Source organism: Sarcophilus harrisii, chromosome 1, assembly GCF_902635505.1.
Source record: "Sarcophilus harrisii chromosome 1, mSarHar1.11, whole genome shotgun sequence".
Classification (NCBI taxonomy): Eukaryota; Metazoa; Chordata; class Mammalia; order Dasyuromorphia; family Dasyuridae; genus Sarcophilus; species Sarcophilus harrisii.
The window spans coordinates 19725947-19749120 of NC_045426.1; the positions used below are offsets into that span (position 1 = coordinate 19725947).

At 38.2% G+C, this 23174-nt stretch overlaps 1 protein-coding gene across 2 annotated transcripts in view; it reads right to left on the reverse strand.

Annotated features, from left to right (window-relative positions):
• Positions 1-23174, reverse strand: part of C1H3orf67 (chromosome 1 C3orf67 homolog) — a 196915-nt gene that overhangs the window by 38187 nt on the left and 135554 nt on the right. The window contains exons 14-15 of one of the 2 annotated variants that reach the window (XM_031953419.1): positions 19361-19564; positions 4772-4833 (exon numbers count right to left, since the gene is read on the reverse strand). In XM_031953419.1, coding sequence (XP_031809279.1) covers positions 4772-4833; positions 19361-19564 — 266 coding nt within the window. Of the gene's footprint in view, positions 1-4771; positions 4834-19360; positions 19565-23174 lie in introns of those variants that run through there. The other variant, XR_004232115.1, reaches the window with a different exon arrangement.

Consider the following 23174-nt stretch of genomic DNA (forward strand, 5'->3'; position numbering starts at 1 on the left):
AATGAGATAATTATGCAGCTCTGTAAATCATAAATCACTATATAAATGTTAGTGATAGTTATTAATAAAACTTTGATAGATTAAAATGAATTAAAACCATATAATTGTTAATGACTACTAATTGTGAAGCTACTCAGATCAGAAGATAATCTTTAAAACATAAAATGAACATAAAACTTAAGAATGTTTTTAAAATGGATACATTTTCTTTGTGTTTGGGAAAAAAATATTGGCCAATAGAAAGGAAACGTTAAATTTACTCTATTTGGAAATCTCCAAGCCTGCAGAGAAGAGAAAAATGATGACAATAAGATCAGTTCAATGTAATGTATGTAGGGAAGGAAGAAAGAGAGAGCTTGATTCAGTCAGCTTGTGCTGAGCTTGGGTGAAGCAGGGTCAGTGTATATTAATCATCTGTCAAAGACTGGAGGACTTTATCGGCCAATTATAGATAGAAATAAGTTTATAGCACATAAACAGGGAACGGAGCTACCAAGAATTCCAGCCCTAACATAACCAACAGTGACATTTTTAGCATAGAGATAAGAGATGCATCTTTTAAAAAGGCTGTGCTATCATCTACTTCTACTTGGGTATTTTAGAGTTATTTTACAAATTTGTATTTCTGTTAAACTAGATATTTCCCCCCAGAAACTTACCAAGCCTCTCACCACTCTTACTCCCAATATATCTAAGCTGAAGCAAGAATAGCAAGTATCATCATACTCTGAAAGAAGGCCCTGATTATGGGCTCCATCCCTAGGAGCCGCTACCCAGAAGGTAATCATGGCTTATTTTATAAAATCAAGGACTAAGCAAAAATATCCTCAACTGTTTGGAGGACTCTAAACAAACATATAAATAAATGTGCCTGCTCCAAGAACAGAGCAAACCTAGAATACCAGGGGAACGCATTTGAAAATAAACTATGTTAACCCGAGAACGGCATCCATTTTGCTTGATTTGGCAGAATGTCTGAGTCTAAGGGAGGCGGCATTGCTCCCCTGCCCCACTCTCTCTCAATGTCTGGGCTCACCAGGTGAGTTTCTGGACTTTCTGGAGACCCAGGGCATTTGTAACCCAGAGTGTGGACCCTCACGAGAGGTTGAGGTTCTGCTTTACGCCCCAGGGCCACGTTGTTGGAAGAGCCTCACCCAGTTCTAATAGGACATCCCTGCTCTGAGACCTACATATGCAGGAAAAGTGCTAAATAAATAGGAGCTACATAGTAATTCCTAAAGATGAATTCCTCTAGGTCAGACTTCTCTACCCCTTCTACTTCACTTTATTACTGTTCTGGGTTTAATGACCCTAATAATATAGCACTGGGTAATAAATGAGAAGCAACTGAAAGAATAAATGAATGAAAAAAAGCAAACTCACATTCATACAGCATCAGTAGGTGTCAGGACTGTGCTAAACATTATATAAAAATCTCATTTGATCCTCACAACAATTTGATCCGTGAGGTAAATGCCATTATTATCCTAATTTTACAGACGAGAAAACTGAGGCAGACAAAGATTTGAGTGCCTAGCCATGTCTAAATGAAATACTGCGGGGGAGCCACGTCCATCTGAAGTACCATGGGGGCCATGTCTTTCTGAAGTGCTGTGGGGGGCCACGTCCATCTGATGTGCTGTGATGGGGCCACATCCATCTGAAATGCCATGGGGGACCACATCTAGCTGACGTGCCACAGGCTGCCTTCGATTTCTCCCAGACTGATGACAAGGACGCTGGTTCAGCATGGGTTGTCCGTCAGTTGCACGCTATAGGACCAACATTTATTGGGCACTTCCCCATGACAGACCCTTGTGTAGGAAGGGCAGAAGCCAAGCTCTGAACTAGAAGCCCTTCAATAAATGAATTTTCATTCCTTTCCCTTATCCATCTGATTCTCCAAAGTGAATTCTCCCATATAACGGATAAGGCGACTATGTAATTAATGTTAGCTAACACCACTCTTAATGACGGCCGTCCACAGGCTTCCATTCCAAGGAGAGACAACATGTCAGTAAACTCATATTCTTTTCCCATAATTCACACAAACAATCTCTTTTCCTTTGGTAAGAGAGAACCCCTCACTGAACGTGCTCATGACATCTGAATTGTTTTCATTTACAAAATCAGATCCAGAGGTAGCTCCCTGAGGTCCCCAACTCTGTGGAGCATTTGCAAAAACCAAACACTTAGCCATGGAAGATATTCCCTCATTATTTAGTGGTCCTATGTCTCCTTAGGGACAGCTCCTTCTCCCCATGGGGAAAGGTACGGTCATCTCGACTGTTCCCGTTCCCGCCAAATATAAGATTTAAGGCAGTGAATAAAAAGAGCACAAGATTCCTGCAGAGAATCCCATTTCTTCCTCTTGAGGCCTACTATGCTGAACTGTTAGGATTAAGTCCAAAACTCATCCTGAAAAGGCAACTAAGTTAAGTGAATAGAATGATGGGCCCTACTTTTATAACTCCGTCATTATTCTTTTATTTTTCCATCTTAATTATCTGCATCCTTTAAAGTATGTTCTTTACTCTGGGGTATAACAGCCTGGGATATAGTTGGTAAGATATAAGATAAATAAATGTCATGAGATGAGGCATGGCTTTCAATTATAAGTTATAAAATTTTTTTAATAAGACGATTTCTCCAATTTTTATATGATGATACATGCTGACCTCATAATTTTATCACCTTTTATATTTATGGTCCAATAATGCCTTCTTGGCAAATCACAAAGGCTGCTGAATTTATGACACAACAGCCTGATAGGTAATTTACAGATTTTCTGATTGACTGTAAAACAATTTTCTAGGAAAACTGGTGGATAACATACTGGCAAATTCAGTTGACTATTTTTTTTTTCTTGAAGAAATCTGGTTCTTAATTTCAATAAATGAAAATGTAAATCACCTTTTCTGAGTGATTAAACATTTACTGAGTGATATAAAACATGTTATTTATTTAATTGATGAGGCACTTCAACATACTGTTTAGCCTCTTCTGGGCCTTTTTCAAAATCTGGTGCCCAGGACTTAGCACAGTGCTCAGGTATGGTCTGACTAAGCCAGAAGACAGAAGGATAACATTTCTATTCCTGGAAAGTTTGCCTTTCTTTGTATGAGAGTGTGTGAGGATTTTTAGGGGTCAAATCACTGTGCTGTCTCTGAAGGAACTTGCCATTCACTGAAACCCTTCTATCTTTTTTAGGCAAATTTCTAATTATGTCACTCCCAATCTTCTACTTAAAGAGCAATTTTATGGAATTCAAGTATACTATTTTACATTAAATTTCCATGCAGAAACTGTTTTCAGTTTAAACTTAAAGGAACTTAAATAAGAAGTTCTTCACCTTTGGTGAACAGATTACATTCACAAATGAAAATGGGAAGTCCGATTATGAAGTAACAAGACTTGTGTTGTGTCTAAATTGGATGTTCAGTCATTACTTTCTTGTGATGCCTCGGGTAGCACAGCAGACAGCAGCAGAGATTGGGGAAGGCCTTGGAGGGTATTTTTAAGATCAACATAAAAGAAACTAATCTCCAAAGACAAAAGACTGACTGGACCAAACCTTCCCTGATAGCTAGCTAGGGGTGTGGGGAGGCCCAGAACCTGACCTCCATCCCACTTCATTGTCAATCCTGGATTGCTCCCACCATATCTAATTGCCGCTCTCATACATTCTAATATCATAGTCTATGCTCTTTGGCAGGAAGGGTGCTTTACTCTTGCATTATCTAGAAAAAGAAGATGTTGTCCATAAAGTGATTTTTTTCCCCGGCTTTTGTAAGTGAGGGTCCTTTTAGTATGGAACTTCCTCCATTGATGGAGAATGGCAATTCCTATGTCACTTGGGACAGGCCAAGGCCTTCACTAGGAAAGCAAAGAGTCAATAGGGAAATTCAAGTCCTGATTCCGGAGTGGTCCTTTACCCTCTCTGTTTCTGTTACCTCTCTAAGAAACAAATGGCAGCAAAAACATTTATCCTAAAGAAATTAAATTTCCTTGAAATACTTCAGAAACAGCCATTTACAAAGAAAAGCCAATGTTGGCAGAAGCTAATTCCATATCCATCTTATCTAATGATTATATTAGATTACAGTTTATGGATCTTGTAAAAAAGTCAAATAGCTTTGTTGAGCAACTTGTATATCCAAAAATGATACAAGTCTATTTATTTCCAATTTGTCTGATCCTTACAGCTATGGGATTTCTCTGCTCTAAGCCTGTTTTCTCCTATGGAATATGGGAACAATAATACTTATACTACTATGAAAAAGTACTTTATAAACTTGAAAACAGTATAACCACACAAGTCATGAATGATAAGAGTGGGATTTCACTGAATTATTCAAGGTTCCTTTATAAATTTGAGGTTTTAAAAATAGTGGTATTTGGACCCAAGAAATTCTGAAACATGAAGTGGTCATTTAAATTTGCAGACATATACTTCAAATGCTTTAATGTTATAGAAAAATAAATTTAAAATATAATAAATAATCATTTGCCAATTAAAAATAAAAGTCATGATTAGCATTTCCCCCGAAGGCAATTGGGGTTAAATGACTTGCCTTAGATGGCACAACTTGTAAGTATGAGATTGCATTTGAACTCAGGTCCTCCTGTTTTCAGAGATGGTGCTGTATCCACTACAGCATCACCTAGCTGACCCTATTACCATTTATTTTGAAGAAAAACAGAACAAAGCCCAAGCCAATCTTCCAACCAGTTTAAACTCTCCTCATCAGGAGGGTTGAGGATTGCTTACCGAGGGTTAGAAGGAGAAGGAGGATCCATTTCTTTCTGATAGTGACGTCCTTGATTGACGGGCTGCAAAAGATAGTGAAAAGAGTACTTAGAAGATACTGCTGCAAATATTTTATTTGACAAAGTGCTGTTCTTAGGCACATATCCTACCTAGGAATTCATTACAGCTGTCTTAGTTTACCTCAAACCTGTCTTAGTTTATCAGTGTGTTGACTGATATTGGGTCATCAATGAGTGTGATTAAAAACTAGCCCCAGCCTCTCAGGCTGACTACTGGAATCCCCACAGGAGAAGAAGTTCAGTCACTTATTAAGTATAATTCTGTACAAAAAAAAGGACATTCAATGAATTGTCAGACTTGCAGGATTTTGTTGCAAAAAGACTTGACTAGAAAATTTGACATATAAGAACCAAGAAAAATATAAACTAACCATCAAAGACTAATTACAAGGTACACAATAAGGACAAACTGTTTTATATATGGAAATGGAAATGTCCAAGATTATCATTAGTAATTGGATGGTTTGAAAGAAATACTGGAGTAGAGGGATGAGTATGATATGGTTCTAAAAAGCAAAATCATGTAAGAAAAGGTAAAAAAAGTCTAATTAGATCATACAAATGAGGTGCAAGAGCAAGAAATGATACAGAGGAAATAAGGGAAGAGGGCTAGTACTTCTGGAATCCTACTCACATTGGGAATGGGTTAAAGAGGAAACAACATATATCTCGAAGAATACAAAAATCTTCTAAATTCAGAAAGAAAGAAAGAAAGAAAAAATAGGGTAAGGAGATAGGGAGAGGATAAGAGAGATTTTTAGAGGGAACCCTACTCAATATAAGATTAAGGTTAACGATGGAACAACATATACATTTATTTTTTTTTTCACTTAGTTTTTTTTTTCTTTTTCTTTGAAAAAGCTATTTTATTTTGGTCAGCCTCTGGTTTTCTTTTCTTTTCTTTTCCTTTTTTAAAAAATTTAATAGCCTCTTATTTACAGGTTATATGTATGGGTAACATATATATTTAGAAAGGAATAAATGTCTTCTAAATTTATAAAGAAATAAAGTGAGGGAATAGAATATTTGGGAGGATATAGGAATGTATGTGTATAAATAGTGGATAAGGTATATAGACTAATGAGAAGGGAATAAAGAGGAAAAAGGTGAGGGGAAGAAGATAAAGGAGGTATCTTTGGACTGGGGATACACATTAAGTAATAGGAGGGCAAGGTAGTTTTGAAAACTGAAGTGTCCTTCTTGGCTCTATACTCTCCCTTTATTCATAGTCAGTCCGTGGTGGGTTTTTTTACTATCTATATCTGAAATCTCTCAGCCACCATTGCTCTTAATAGTATTTTTCATGGGTTACTGGGATTGCTTTGTTTGAAAATATTATAAATAATATTTTTTAGATATTCACCGTCATATTCATCATCATATTCAACTGTCATGCATGTCTTTTATGTATAATCCTTCTAACTGCCATCATAACTTTTTCTTATTAGGAGTTACAAGTATCATCTTCCCATGTAGGAATGTAAACAGTGAATTCCTTTTGATTTCTCTTTCCTGTTTATCTTTTTACCCTTCTCTTGAGTCTTGTATTTGAAAATTGAATTTCCTTTTCAGCTTTGATCTTTACATCATTTATTATTTTATTTTACAATAATAATAATAATGATATATTATTTAACTCATTTTCTCTCGGAAGAGTCATACTCAGTTGTGCTGGGTGGGTGTTTTTTGGTTGGAATCCTAGCTTCTTTGCCCTCCAGAATGCCACATTCCAAGCCCTTTGATCCTTTAACGTAGAAGCTGCTAAATCTTGAGTTATCCTGCCTGACTCCACAATATTTGAATTGTTTCTTTCTGGCTGCTCAGAATATTTTCTCCTTGACCTGGGAGTTCTGGGATTTGGTTATAATATTCCAGGGAGTTTTCCTTTTGCAACCTCTTTCAGGAGGTGGAGTCTTTCAATTTCTATTTTACTTTCCTTGATAGTTTCATTAAACAATGTCCAGGTTCCTTTTTTGGTTGTGGTTTTCAGGAAGTTTTGCCTCCAGTACCAGCAAAGGGACCCCAGTAATCTGACTAATTCATAGGCTCACAGTTCTGGAAGCTGTTGCTGCTTGATTTAATCAAGCTCACGGCTTGCTGCTTGTTTGCTGGAGCTTGTACTGTGCCGATATGGACTCACCATAGTGCAATACACTTTGCTTACTGACCTCAATTCTCTTGGTCTGGAAAACTGTTTCACCCTGTCTTTCTGTGGCTTCTGCCACATTAAAGTTTGTTTTTCTTTTCTTTTGTTAAAGCATTTGGGGTTATGTGACTTGCCTAGGGTCTCACAGCTATTAAATGTCTGAGGCCAGATTTGAATTCAGGTCCTGACTCCATGCCAGTGTACTACCTACTGGGCCACCAAGCTGCACCTCCCGACCCCCCAATTTTTTTTTTGCGGTGTTGTTAAGAGCTTGGTAGAGTCCCTGCCTTTGTCCACTATGTTGACTCTGCCCTACATTAATTTTTTTAAGCTGCTCTTGGATCCTAGTTTCCTTACTTAAAAATCTTCAGTGTTTCCCCATTTCATGTGAAATAAAGTCCAAGTTCTTTTGGTACTCAAGCATGACATAATCTTTGTGGAAGTTGTTCACCCATCTTTATCCTTTATGAACATGATCTATTGTTTCTTCCCTCACTATGGGGGTGAGGTGAGGCATTAGTCAATACAAAGGAACAGAGGTGGGATGTGGGATAAATACCACGAGTGATGTACAGCTACACTTCAGGAAAGTCTCTTTACAAGCTGTGTTTAACATGGCCTAGAATCAGGAGAGACATGAGGTAGGGAGACAAATTAGGTGATTGCAAGATGAGAGATGATGAGGGTCTGAAGGAAACCATATATGCACAATGCATATTCCAACTTATTTATGAAGTCCTTCCTGATTCACTCCAGGTGAAAGTGATCTTTCACCTTAGAAAATCCACAAATTAATATTAACTATGTAGTATTATCATTTTATTGATTCTGTTAAGCATCTTCCAATTACATTTTAATCTGGTTTAGCAGCATTAAGTGGTTTTACAGGGATTCCCAAGAGTTTGACACCTTTGTCCTAGACCTCTGGTGGTTGCCAAGGCTCTTTATGAGGTCAAAACTACTCCCAAAATGATGTTATTTTAATTTCTAATACAGTAACTATAGATATAATCTACATAAAAAAAAGCTTCTTTGGAGGATCCGCAATAATATTTATGAGTTTAAAGGGGCCCTGATACCAAAGAGTTTTAAAAATCATGCTGTTATTTTGAGATTGGGAATTGTGACTTCCATCTTGGAACTTATAGTTTAGAGGGACAAACATGGTCCCTTCAAAATTGAGAGTGATTTGAGATTGTCAAGATTTTTGAGCTGGTTCATTAGCTTAGACACACAGTTTACTGAAAGACAGACTGGGTGGAAGCAGGGGGACGGGACCTCAATAGCTGCAATGCAATCAACTTTCCCACCCTTACCCAAGCTGTAATGAGCAAAGTGGGAAAGAATGGGATAACAAGCTAAATGAGAAAGACAATTTAGGATTGAACAGAAAAGGGGCAGCTTGAGGGGAATGATTGCCACCTTGGAGGAAAAATCTCAGGCTGAATCCATAGGTTGGACTCATCTTCTCTTCAAGGATCTGTAAATCCAAAGACACAGATAAACACTTGTGCTTCAGTGTGTGTCTCTAGGATCAGTTCTCTGTGAGCGAGTGGGGACTATGGTGGCAATTCTCTGCAGAATATCATTAGCCCAGAGTAGATGACAGAATTGTGGACATTGATCAGGGAATTAAAAAAAGATATTTCATAAAAACATTTGGTACTGAAGAGTCTGATCACACAGGTTAACCTTAATGTTTTGCTCTACTTTTTACAAAGAGCTGGATGACAAGAGCACCTTGAGCCACAATGGACCATTTGATATTCTTCTCTTGAGGCTAATAATGGAGGAACGTGACTCAACATTAAACTAATGTCTCTCAAACTCAAGAAACAATGTAAAGAGGCCCCGGTATAGCTGTATTATTGCTGACTGTCAATCATACTCCATACACAAATCCATAATCATAATAATCTTACTTCTGGTACATTACCAGAGATTGGAAACAGGTGGGTGTGTCTTGGACTCCATCCAAAGAGCTTTAAAACTGACCTGAATGTTAAATAAATTATTGGGTAGCTAGAACACCCAGTGAGAGGCTTATTTACTGTGGGGCCATAGAACTTTATAGCTGGAAGAGCCCTTAGAGTTCATTTAGTCTACTCCTACCCATTAAACATAAAGATCTGATGCCTGGAGAGTGGAATTGATTTGCACTCAGGGTCAGGAACAGGATCTAAATGTGTTCTTGACTTTAAAGAGTCCTATGCTTATTCCTTTACAATTCAGTGACTGGCTTTGAGGTATCAAGGACAGAAATGATGCATAAGGTTTTTACAGAGAATCCTTTCCCTTTATTATTTCTTTGAATATTCCTATTTGATTCAGGGACTCTTAAGCTGGGACCATGAACTTAGGTTTTTTTTTTAATATTTTGCTAACTATTTCAATAGAGTTAGTTTTTGTTGTAATACTAAGTATTTTATTTTATTAATTTAAAGATATTTTTCGGAGAAAGGGGTTCACAGAATTCACCAGGCCGTAAAAGGGAGTCCATGACATAAAAAAAGGTTAAAAAGCTTTCCTTTAAGTGAAATTGAATATACAATCTCAGCATCACAGTCACTTAATCTGATGAGATATCATGTAGCATAAGTGAATTTAAGTGCACATGGGCAATCAGGATCAAGGCATTTCAAAGCAATGACAATAAAATAAACACAATAGCTGTGAGAATAGTAGAGGGAAGAACACACCCAAAATTTGGTTTTATGATTTTATTGAGTAAAATATTAATTAGTTGTGTAATTAAGGTTTTATTATCAGGGGAGAAAAAGAAGAAATTACGTCAAGAAAAGGTCATAACTTATGATCTTGTCTGGAAAGGACCTCTTCAGGATTACTTGCTATGATAAATAAACATGGAGGGCTTTACTGTTCAGTCTTTGGCTACACATGTATGCTTTACATGATAGAGCATCTACCTACTTATTTTAGACATGCCCATAATTCACTTTTGGCTCACTGTCGGGAAGATTTCTTGATATTCAGCCAAAATGTCCATTTTCTTAATTTTATCCCATTAATTGTATTTACCCACTCCCTTGTGGCAGACTAAAGACTTCTTTCCCCTCTCTCAGCCATGCAAACATTTGGATAATTCTATCACAGCTTTTGCAGAACGGTCATTTAGCTATGTTACCAAGAATGTACTCAACTTTTTTTTGTGTGAATATTTTTCCTTCTACTAATTGTTGTTTAAAAAATAAAACAGGACAATAACACAATAAAAATGACAAGGTAGAAATTACCATAAAATATTTAAATCCTTATTCATGTTTCAAATTGTTAAAATCAAACAGAATGGGAGGAACAGTAATTTGTATAAAAGGATGCTTGTAGAAGGCATAAAAACTTAGAAAACCACATATTAATATTAGCTCTATTCTGTTCTATTTTTATTTATGTTGCTAAATATTTCCTGAATTCATTTTAATCTGATTCAGGCTCAAGCTGCACTAGGGATTGTTGTGGTCTATGTGACTGACACTTTTGATCTAATATGCATCTTTACAACTAATTATTTTATACTAAGGGTACAGTGAATAAAGTGCTTGACCTGGGGTCTTCCTGAATTAAAATCTGGCCTCAGGCACTTACTAGGTTGGGTGACTCTGAGCAAGTCACTTAACCTTGTTTGCCTCAGTTTCCTTATCTATAAAATGAATTGGAGAAGGAAATGGCAAACCACTCCAGTACCTTTGCTAAGAAAACGCCAAATGGGATCATGAAGAGTTAAGACATGACTAAAACTGACTAAGAGACAAACTTTGTAAATGGAATCACAGAATTTCAGAACTGGATGAGACAATATCACTCATCTGTTCTGAACACACCCAACAAAGAGGCATCCAGCCTAGTCAATACTGCTAAGTAACAAAGCTTACTGGAAAGACATGTAAGAACTGAAAGTTGGCCTAAAAGAGATTTTTACTCTGAGTCTCAAACACTGATTTATATCAGGAAAGATTTATATTAGTGAGCTGTTTGCTTCAGTTTCTTCAACTGTAAAGATAATAAAGACAAAATTTAGCTACCAGAGTTATTGTGAAGATTAAATGAGATAATATTTATAAAGTACTTAAAATAATACCTGACGTTTAACAGATGGTTAATAAATCCTTCACACACACACACACACACACACACACAAATAGATTGAAAGATAACTGATTAATTCCATGGATGCTGGTTTCCTTTCCAATGAAATATCTCTCTAAACTTAATATCATAATCAAATTGATATATAACAAGGGATAGTCATGTACTTTCTAAAAGGTAATTTTGAGAAATTTCAGCTCTAGGAAGTTGGTTTTCATAGACAAAGAGTGTCCACTCAAGCAATTTCTACTGAAGACAGAACATTATTTCCTTTCAGCTTGAGTTAGACTTAAGGGAACCTAATGGTTTTCAATGGTTTATTGCACCTGGCAACCAGAGGCCCATCTGATCATCTTGGCGTAGCATTCCATTCTGCCAAAGGGCAGTTTTCCATATCCATGCTGTAGAGAACATGCAGAAACTAGAAAATGATGTTCGGCAGACCTGTGAGGTCGTTTGTGTGTGTGCTTATTTCACAGAGAGTGATCAAAATCCTTGGTGCCATTTCCCTACATGCTGAAGGCCTCCCTCTTGGTTTTTTTTAAAAAGTATCTCAAGAATAACAATGGGTTAAGCAATAATTCTGTCCCTCTCTCGTTTTTCTTTCAAATTGTGCGAATTATTCACCCCCATTTTTTAGCTGTTCATTTCCTTGACAATGTCCTATATGGTATTTCACTTGTCACTGGTAATATGCCTGCTTATATCCACATGCATCATCTTTTCATATTTCTTTAAATGATTTGTCATTTTAATTCTTCTTAAATTGTGATGTGCTATGATTCGAAGCCTTAAAATACCATTGGGAAAGTATCTGATGCCTTTGGGCACTCTGGGATCTCCCCTCTCACCCAATTCAACATGTGTTTTTTGAAATATTTCAGTTTTTCCAACTCAATCTAGCCCAAGTTTATTCTCTTATTTAGTTCTTGGCTTGGTTTATTATTCACTTGCAGAACTTGTCTAAGTCACGAGTATTGATGAAACTGTTCTGCAGGGCTCCTTTCCATGAGTATATCTTTCCCTAAGGAGATGATAGTGTTCTGAGGGTTCTATGCAAACAATACAAGGTCATTTCATTTGTGAACTACTTCTATAAGCCCACCAGTATGTATACTTTGAAATATCTTTTTTTTTCTCTTCACATATATGTACCATGAAATACCGATGCGGGCGCACACACATAAGCAAAGACTCCCTCTGTATTTAGCATTGTGGACACAATCTGCCACAGGAGTAACAAAATCATTGTTTCAGCACTAAAAGAGTAACTAACTTCATCCATCTCAGTTCAAGGCAAAAGGGGACAAAAACAATGAATGGCATATGTATTTGGGATGCACACTGATTTATAACTGAAAGTTTATTTATTGACCAATGCAGATATATTTAAGTTAATATTATTTATTATAATTATATATTATATTTAATATTATTATACATATATATCATATGTTATTAATATTGATTATGTATAATAATTAATGTATTCAGTTAATCAAGTTTTGCCATTTAACAAGAGATGGCAGAAATAGAATTAAATAACAGGTTGAATAAGAAACAATTTGCTGTTTGAAGTGTAGATTGAATTTAAACCAACCACTAAACAACTTGCATACTTCAACAATTTCTCTGACAGCACAGATATTACTCTAACTATAAAATACAGTTTTTGGTCTATCATTTTTATAGATGCATAAGAACATCTGTTCATCTGATTTATCCATAGCTTAGCAAAATCAACTCTCTTTTCAGTACTGGACAATTTTTTAAACCTCATTAAAGCTCAAAAGTAGTGAGCAGCTAATGAACCTGATTACAGAGGGGGGAGGGGAATGCAATCCTAAATTAGCCATAAAAAGCCAAAGACCAAGGGCCAGCATGTAACACACATAGAGCCAGAAGGTCACCACAGAAAACACTTAATCCCTATGCTAGGTGGGAGACAATCACCAAATGGCACACACAGACAAGCTCCACCAAAGCATCCTCTGGGGGCACTGTTGCCCTTTACTGACGACCCCAATGTTCACCCCAATGAATGGCCACTGAGACTAGGGAGCTTTGCTTTTGGAAAAAGGGGGGGGGGAATGAGGGGAAAAAGCATCTTTCCGAAGAACGCTCCCCAAACGTTTTTGTCTTGTTTTTGGATAACAATGTTCCCAGGTCATTAGCCAGAACAGTAAATAAGCTTCCAAAAACCTTCTCCCTGCTAATCAATGGACTAATTCGGTTTCTGAAACCGGCCTAATTTCTCTCCGGTGATGGGGGTGGCGCAAGGCAATGTGCAAACAGATAGAGGCACCCGTCACCTCCTCTCTGAACCCAGGACACAAGAGTTCTTCATGAGGTTGAGGAACGGTGTAACTTGGAGGGATGAAGGATGCTCATGCAGCATGGATGTCAAGCCCTCTCCTCTACAATCTCTCTTCAAATGACAATGACCTGAGAGTCCGGGGGTTCTGCCTCATGGCTTACTTGCAAAGGAGCCACGTTCTAAATCAGTGAGTGAATGAAATGGCACCGGAGTACAAATAGAAAAGTAAGCTCTACTGGGGAAAGACCACATGAGACCGGAGAGCAAGTCAGATGGGGAGGTTCATGGGGTGACCGCAAAGCAGAGAATGGAGCCCAAGGCCCACCATCCTTCTACCAGCAGAGTAGAAACCCTCCCTGATTCCTGAAGGCAGACCCGTGGGTCTTCCCCATCTTTCCTCTCCCTTTCCTCCTTCTCCTTTCTGCTTCCCCTCCCTTTATCATCAAAATTAAGGAAAGGGCTCCCAGCCCTCTAAATATCCTGTAGGGCACAAATCATCTCAAAAGGTAAAGCAATTTATCCTTGTTTAGCCCCTTGTGCTTGTTCATATTTGCCTTTTCTCATAAGACTCCTGGTGTTTGAACTTCGAAGCCCTGATCTTTTCATCAATTTTTGGAAATCCTCTATTTCAATCAAGGTTCATTCCCCTGCCCCAGTTGGATTATATTCAGTTTTCCTGGCTTTATTCTTGGTTCTTAAGTCTATATCTTCTGGAATATTCTAAATTTTCTACTTCTTTGGAATGGTGCCTGTGCCTGTGCCTGTGCCTGATTATGTGTGATTCTGACCCATTCCTCTGTACATGATTTTTTTTTTTTGGTTGCCTATAGAATTTTTGTTTTGACCTAGAATCTCTGATTTTTGGTTATTGGTAGGAGATGCACTTTGAAGTTTCTTTCAGGAGGTGACCAGTGGATTTTTTTCTATTTATACATTGTCCTCTGGTTCTTAAAGAGATCTTAAGAGAGAAAAGTTTTCTTTTATGATTTCTTTGTTTTTAGTCATAGCTTTCAGGACATCCAAATCAGTTGTTTTGCTTTAGGTATTTTACATTTTTTCAGTCCTTAGATTTTGTTTTAATATTTCTTGTTGTGTTATGGAGTCAATGCATCTATTTGGTTTATTCTAATTTTCAAAGAATTTTCTATTTTTAAGTACCTCTTGAGTCAAGTTCTTGTCTACTTTTTTTCAAGTCTTGTGTCTTTTCCATCTTTTCCTCATGGTCTTGTTTCAGTTATATAAAATATTTTAAACTCTTGCTTCTCTTTTACAAGTATTCTATTTGAACTTGTAGCCAAGCTGTCTTTTTATTTGAGGTTTTGCTTGTAAACATTTTGGAGTCATTCTTCTAGTTCTGAGTCTTGAAGGTCTCAGTGCCATAATAATATTTTATCATGGGATTCTTTTTTGTTTGTTTACTCATTCTTCTAGTCTGCTTCATGGCTTCAGACTTCATGTCAGGTCCAGGCTCTGCGCACTTCTAAAAGGAATCTTTGGGAGAGTCCTACTATTATTACTTTACTGGAATATTGTATAATTCTAGGACCTCAGGGAGAGCTCAGTCTGGAGATCTGCAAGTTTTCCATGTTCTCAAAATGGTATGAACTAGGGCAAAGTTTGGTCACTGTACACTTTTCTTCTCCATCTTCCCCATCTTCCATCTTTCATCTCCACCTGAGCTCTGTAAGTTTCTGACCTGGGTTTGAGGCGGAGCCTGTGGGCTTCTCCCACTTGAGGTTCCAGTGGCCTGCTGCTGGACTCAGCCACGTCAGGCAGCTCGCCTTGAAACCTGCATTGAAGTCCTGCATCCGTGTGACCCTCAGCAAGCCACAAGAGCCTCTCAGTGCAATTACCGTCTCTCAGAGATCGCGGATTGCAGCAGAGCTGCCGTGATGCATCAGCAGGGGTTTAGGACTAAGGCTCCCTGCGGCCTGGGATTCCTGCCCTTGTTACTCTGCTGCAAGCTTCACCCTGGAATGAAGCCCAAGTGGAGATTACGCTCTGCCCCTGGCTCAGCATCTTAGAGCTGCTCAACTTGCTCTCTGCTTGGTACACAGCCCAGGGCTATGCTCGCTGCTCAGCCTGGACTACCCGTCAGGGCACAGGCGCCGACTCAGTCAGGCTTCGCTCTGTGTCCCAGAACGAGGTGGTGACTCTCTAGCTATAGCCAGGATGAGGTTGGGTCTTTCTTGGATGGATTTGGTGAACAGCCTCTCTCTGTGCTGCAGTGCTCCATATACCTAGCTAGTATACCCCTATCTCTGGCATCCACAGACTTCGCTACTTGTCTCCTTATGTGGATTTGGCCTGGAAAGATGACTTTTTCCCCTTGGGTTTCCTCAAAAGAACTCAGTTTGGTACATTTTCTAAATCTTCTTCATAGGTATTGTGAATTTGGGAGGGGAAAAGGAAGCTCAGTTATACTTCTTCCTGATATACTAGGTGCTATTATATTAGTGATTATCATAAAAAATCTTGTCCTTAAACTGTTCTTTTAAAACACTTAATGGGGCAGCTAGTTGGTGTAGTGGATAGAGCACCAGCCTGAAGTCAGGAGGACCTGAGTTCAAATCTGGTCTCAATCACTTAACACATCCTGGCTGTGTGGCTCTGGGCAAATGACTTAACCCCAATTGCCTCAACAAAACAAAAAACCAAAAACCAAACAAACAAAAAAACAAACAAACAAAAAAAACAAAAACAAAAAACAAAAAACAAAAAACCCAAGACAAAAAAAAAAAAAACCCAAAACCTAAAAAAAGCAATCAACCAAAAAAAAAAAAAAAAAAAAAAAAACTTTACGAGTTAACAAGATTTGATTTTTTTTCTACTGAAGTCAATCAAGATTGCTCAAAATGGCAAATTCCTTTAAAAATCCATGAGAAATCTCAGTATTCTTTTTTCCAGGCCGCCCTAAGTGCCACTCTTAACAGAAACGAACAAAACTGATCACTTGAGACCTGCTTTTCACAGAAGTTGCAAAGTATTATTTTGATTAAATTTCCTCACAAGAAATGCTGAAAAATTTGTCTATCAAAGTCTAATGGATTTCCCAAGGGGTTTAATGTACTTAGAGTTGCCCACAAAAGACAATTTGCAACAAGAATAATGACTATATTAATTGAGAAATTTACAAGTATATCTAAATACATTTTAATTTATACCTACTAGTATGATTTAGAGTACTAACAATGAAAATGGGGCATTTCTGAATCTCCTTCTGGGAATTTCTTTGTTATGAGTCATCCTTTATGGAATGGATGCACTCCTTCCAATTTCTGTCAAAGTTCCTCATTCAAGGGCCAATTTGAGTGATACCTCCTCTTCCATGAAGTCTTCCCAGAATCCCCTTGTGAACTCTTCCCCACTCAAGCTGTTCACAGCAGCTTCTCTGGACTTCTGCCTGCATGTCTTCTCCCCAAGAACTTGTGCACTTTCTGAGAACAAGGACTAGGTCACTTCAGTCTTTGAACCGACAAGGACTAGTACGGTGTCTTGCACAGAACAGCTGTTCTGTAAACACTTAATTATCACTTGAGAAGCCAAAGTTCTGCAGAGGCAGGAGGCCTTGGAGGACTCGCCAGCATGTTGTGTTATTTGTGCTCCTCCATTTTTAGATTGGAATATATGTGAAGTTAATATAGAGAATATGTTGAACCAAACTTGACTTCTCTGCTGATCACTGAACCATGTGAAGAGTTAAATCTTTATTCTGGGAGGGTCTCTAAACTGTCTGGAATTTGAGCACTGTGGGGGATAAACAACAACAACAACACAAGTGCACACTCTTAGAGCACCTGCTAAGTACCCACTGGCTGATTCTTATAGTTGGAATATTATTTTTAATAGTATAGGGGTAAGTTTAATAAAAGCAACAAGATACAACATGGAGAGAGGGCAGACCCAGGAGTCAAGAAGACTTGGATTCAAGTCCTTTCTCTGATCCATGTTGTCTGTAGGACCCTGGGAAAGTCAGTGGACCACTCAGGGGCTAAAGTGGCTTGAAGAGGAGCAGCCCCATTGCCTCCCACATTGGGAGGTCTCAATATCACTGAAATCACAGATCCTGACAAAGGAGGGGAAAATACCCCAAAGTATCCATGACTAGATGACAAGAATTTCTAGAGAACTTAATATTACAAAAATTACTGGGCTAATTTCCTTCATTCCTTACCCTATTGCTGCCCTGAAGCGAGAGATGAGCTTTCTGATGTTCCTCTACTGTGAGCATACTAGATCTAAATCTGGACAGTATTTATATTCCACTGTATTTGAGCTTTATACAAAGAACAAGATGCAGAATTTGCTTCTACATCTTTACATTCGAGACCACATAGATCTGAAGACCCTGAATTTGATGCAATGAGAAATGTACCTTCTGAAATCAAAGGTAAGGCCTTAAGTTTTTTTTTCCTTTGGAGAACAATAGACTATTTTCAATCTTCTCTTTCTGTCCAGAAGACACCAATGTGATTAGAAACAAGAGCAGCAGCACCAGGGAGAGGAAGAAGCTCCAGTGGCTCATTCTCCCTCTGCTCCCACCCCACCAGAGAACAGAGTGACTGGGGGGAGGATGTGGTATCCAAGGCAACAAGCACCCAGCTCTTTGGGGCATAAATAATCCTGCCTTTAGGTCCTCCTTTATTTTGTCCTTCTTTGAGTTTTTTCACAGAGAGAATTTATCATGAGTCCACAGTTTTCTTTCTTGTGGCTTAAATTACTTTTGTACAATATTTTTATAAGGCAAATCTCCAATTCTGCTACAAATCCTATTTGCTGCTCTCAAGAGTTGCCTTTGTAGTTCGCTGTTCCCATCCCAATTTCCATCTCCTGGTTCGGTGCATGGCTACTCAATGGGATGATACAGGTCTGCTGGAGGCAGCAAGTCCAAAACTTCTCCTAAAATGACAGTATAATTGACCTAAGGGGATACCCCCATAGGCAAACCCAGGAAACCCAGCCAAGGAGAGTTGTCTTCTATTCACCACTGAGCCTCCAACCCTTCACAATCCCTTCTCTCCCTTCTCTGAGAGTCAAGAGTTGTCCCTGCTGACACCAGGCATTGGGCAAGGAACCACATGTGGGCCTGGCTTAGCTCTTGGACTGCTGGGGGAACTGAGACCTGGTTTCTGAAGGATTATTTAGCATGTGTGTCCACTACCTGTCTCTCCAAGTAGACTGTAAGTTCCTTGAGAACTCCAAGATTCATGTCTAGGGTTTTTAATTCCATAAATCTTCTGTACATAGTTCTAAAACTACATACATTATTAAAGCTCTCCATAACTGTCTCCAGCTTAGCTTTAAATTTTTTTTTTTAATTATTAAACATTTTCCCAATTATATGTGAAACAGTTTTTAACATTAATTTCTGAGCTCCAAATTCTAACCCTCCTGCTTGAGAAAGCAAACAGTCTGATGCTGATTACACACATGAAGTCAGCTTCCCTTTCCAAGCTAATTTCAAATTGTCACCTCTCACACAACCTGTGGTACACCCACCAGTTTGGCCTAGCGCCTGCTCCCTGTTGCCAATGCTCTGGCTCTTCCCCCACCGACCTCCTCTCTCTCTTCACCTTCATCTCTTGGAATCATGCTCTGTCCTTTCAAAGCTAAGCTCAAAGGGCCCTTCCCATAGGAAGCCTTTTTTGATGACTTGCACTTGGAAAAAATTTTTTCCCAATACTGAATACCTTGCACACTTAATTGTGTACCAACTGTTTCCCTGCAGTAGAATGTAAACACTCTGAGAGGGCAGGGATTATTCCTTTTTGTATTTCCTTTCTAGTAGGCACTTAATAAAAACTTGCTGAATTAAATACATCCTATATCTCTGAACAATCTGCTGATGACTAGGAGAGTGAAAAGCAAGATCCCACGTGGTGAACACCCTCTGTTTTGGCCCTGACTTTTTGAGTTAGGGCACTGTCTAAAAACAAAAATAGAGAAAGAGCATTTTGACTCACTGGTGGCAGGCAGGAGTTCCAGGTGGTGGTATCGTCACTGCTGCTACTGATGCTGACGTTACAGTTGTCAACCTGGGATGCACTCAGACCATGAGAGGCTCCCACGTCTTCCAGTTCTTCTATCTGTTGCCTTCTCATGCTGGCCAGCATCTGCAGCTCAGACTCACTCATTTGACTTGGCTGGTAGTTTGTCCAGTCATATTCCTTAGCAAAATAAAAAAAGGAGAGAGAAGGAAAAAGGGAGGGAATGAAAGAGACAGAGAGATAGAGAAAGAAAGTGAAAGGCAAGACAGAGAAGAAAAATTTAATAGATAGGAAATATAATGTGGCTTGATTTCAAATTAATGACTAACAAATGGCTCAAACACAGAATATATGAAATACTGTACACAAAGTGTTTTGAAAGTGTGAAGATCTCCAATCAAAATAAATTGTTATCATACTTTTAAACAAAAACTTACAGAATAACGCTTTTCTTTTTCTTATTGAGAATACAAGTCTATCTCATAAGTTTCATACATACAGAAACATAAACATTGTTATTAGAGCAGTATAAATGAGGAATGTGTGAAAAAATACAGTTGTACTTGGCTGCAAGTGGGGTGGGGAAGACTGGATAAAGGATAATCAGATCATAGCAGCCTAAGGTGGAGCATGAGTGATGCTGAGAAGAATTCAGAAAGCATCTGGCATTAACATGTGATAGTATGTGAAGGAGGGACTGGTTGTACCAATGGCACAGAGAGGCTCTAAGAGGATCACTCTAAAATGAAAGGAAGATCTTAAGGAAAAAGATAAGGCAGGTAAAAGGAAGCCTGCTTGGTGCTGAGCAAACTGAGGGCCTTCCTAGGTCCCCTGTACTGACTGGTGATTAAAGCTAGCCCGGACATTTTATCTGACAAGTTCAAGCTAGTACTCCTGTAGACTGTTCCTGGAGCTGTGCTTTTAAAAGGCCAAGAGAAAATGGTATGAATTTCCAAAACCTGCTCCAAAAAGATCTGTGGCAACAAAGACATCCCATAACAGACCATCCTCTACTATATTTTACAAAACAATTATACTATCGTATTTTTCATACTACACTATACCTTACTATATTATACTATACTTTTAATACTATACTATTATATTATACTATATTATACTACATATACTATACTTTAATACTATGCTACATTATACTATATACACTATACTTTAATACTATATACTTTTAATACTATACATTATATATTATATACCCTATACTTTTAATGCTATACTATATTGTACTATATACTATATTTTAATACTATGCTACATTATACTCTATACACTATACTTTAATACTATACACTATACTTTTAATACTATACATTATATACTATATACCCTATACTTTTAATGCTATACTATATTGTACTATATATTTAATTTTAATTGTACTATATACTATATTTCATTATACCATACTATGTACATTATTTTAATACTACACTACATATACTTTACTACACTGTTATTACTTTATCCTTCATTATACTACATCATACTATGTATACATCTTTTTTTTAATATATTAACTTTCAGTACTATACTACTATACTTTACTGTACTCTGCTATGCTTATGTCCTTTTCCTTTCATGCTTTTATTTTAATAATTCTCTCCCTACTTTTTCCTTTCAATTAGACAAATACAGTTCCCTCATTTTTTGTTCTCCTTTCCAAAAGGTTTTGCTTGCTCTTTCCATTTTCTATTTTGTTGGCTCTATATCCTCATATCTGCGTTCTCTCTTTTCTCTGCATTTCTCATGAATCAAAGGTCCCAGGATATTCATTCTGGGACCTCCCTACTGGGCAGTTTATAGATCCCAGCCCATGGACTCCGCTTTTCCATTTTGTCTCACGCCCAGAAAATGCCAATTATTACTGCAAGTGCCAGAGAGGATTCTGCCCCATGCTACCCCATTCCCAATCTCTGACTATGCAACTTCCCCTTGACCTTTACTACTCACATCACCATTTACCTTTCCTCCCCACCATTTCTCTTCCCTGGGTCCACTTGCTCCCAGGATTTCCAATGAACTCCCTCCCTGCTGTAGGAGGAATGGACTCTTTCCACACGAAATTCCCTAAGACATGACCAGAGTAGGGTCCCACCCTCTTCACAGACCACCAGTCTTCATTCACCATGGAACATCCCTCTGCCAATAAAGCTTCCTCTCATCTCTTATAGACTCCTCTCTTTGAGGCCACCAGAGTTGCCTCCTTGTTACTAGCTTTTGATTTGATCTCAGCACACGATCCTGTCTTCTCCCCAACCCCTTGCACGTACTCTCCCAGGCTGTAATACGAACCCCATTAAAAACGGGGCAAAACAGTGTTTTACTTATAGTCAAGGTGCCACTGGATTCCAGCCTAATGCTCCCTGTTTACTTCACTTTGGCCATTCTGCTTCTACCTTCACCTGCCTCCTTGTGTAGTTAGAAAGATGTCTTTTTGCAGTAGCTCTTGTTGCTTGATTGTCCTTGCCTGCTTCAATTATTCAAGTCTCCCTTTCTGCTATTTGAGAAGCAAATCTCTTCAGTTCTGGATTTTCTAAAAATGTTTCTAATGCTTTTATTATGAATGTCAATCTTGCTTCATGTACAGTTAACTTTAGATTTGCAGGGTAGAGCAGCATGGCTAGCATCCTGAACTGCATTGCTTTTTGTAACATATTCCATTCTTTGCTACACCTTAAAGTGAGTGCAGAATAGTCATGTTTGAATTTTTTTTCATTTGTGTTTAAAGGTCTTTCACCTGATCGCTTGCAGAACTTGTTACTGAAAATGAATTGTTAAAATTTCACCCACTATCTGTCTTGGAGTTTGTAACCCTATTCTTACTTGACTATCTGTGAATTCTTTCAATTGGCATTTCTTTTTCTATTTTTATAAATTCTGAGCAATTCTTCTCCATTGTTTCCTTCAAGGTGTATTTCCAAGAGGCCTGCCATCTTCATTCAGGTTGTCTCTATACATCCTAATTTAGCGATTTTCTCTTTTGTTCTTGGGTTTAAGACTTGCTACTACAATTTTTCTATTCTGTCCATAATTTTTGTTGTGCAGCCATAAATTTTACTCTCATGATTCTGATTGCTTTTTTGAACCACTGAGAAACAGAATGCTGTGGTTTCATGTTCTCCTCACATTCCACAGTGTCCTCTGTCTTATCAAAAGCTGTATCATTTTCCATTGTTTTGCAACATTTATTCACAGATGCTTGAACTTGTTTACTAGACCTAAAAGCCATATTTCCTTCTGTTGACCCTAGTTTCCTGTTGATTTATCTGCTTATATTTAAAATGTGAATTTTCTTCTTCTTTAAACCTTTGGTAATTTCCCCTCTTATTTTATTTTTCCTTCTTGTTCACTTTTCTTCTTCTAACTGCAGTTTCCTCGGAAACTGAATCTTAAAGTATTTGAGCCTACTCCCAAGCTGGACAATTCAAAGTTCATTTGCCTAAATCTCTGCCCCATTTGAATTATGAGTGGTCAGAACTAGCCCCAACTGGAGGCTGTGCTTGTTTCTCAGACTTGGTGGAGGTGCTGTACGGCTCCCCACATTCTAATGTCCTGTCCTGGTAACCTTCACCATCATTTCCTCTGTTCCTTATTTCTTTGGTTCAATGCTGGAAGTTCAGAGCTTTACAGTATTTGTGCTTTGAGGTTGTGGCCCCCAGTAGGCTTTGCTCTCGAAAGGCTGTGGGCCATGTGGGTTGCCTGTTGTAGCCAGAGCAAATTTTTGCACCAGAAGCTGGGTTTCCCACAGTCCTGGAAAGAGGGAGGAAGG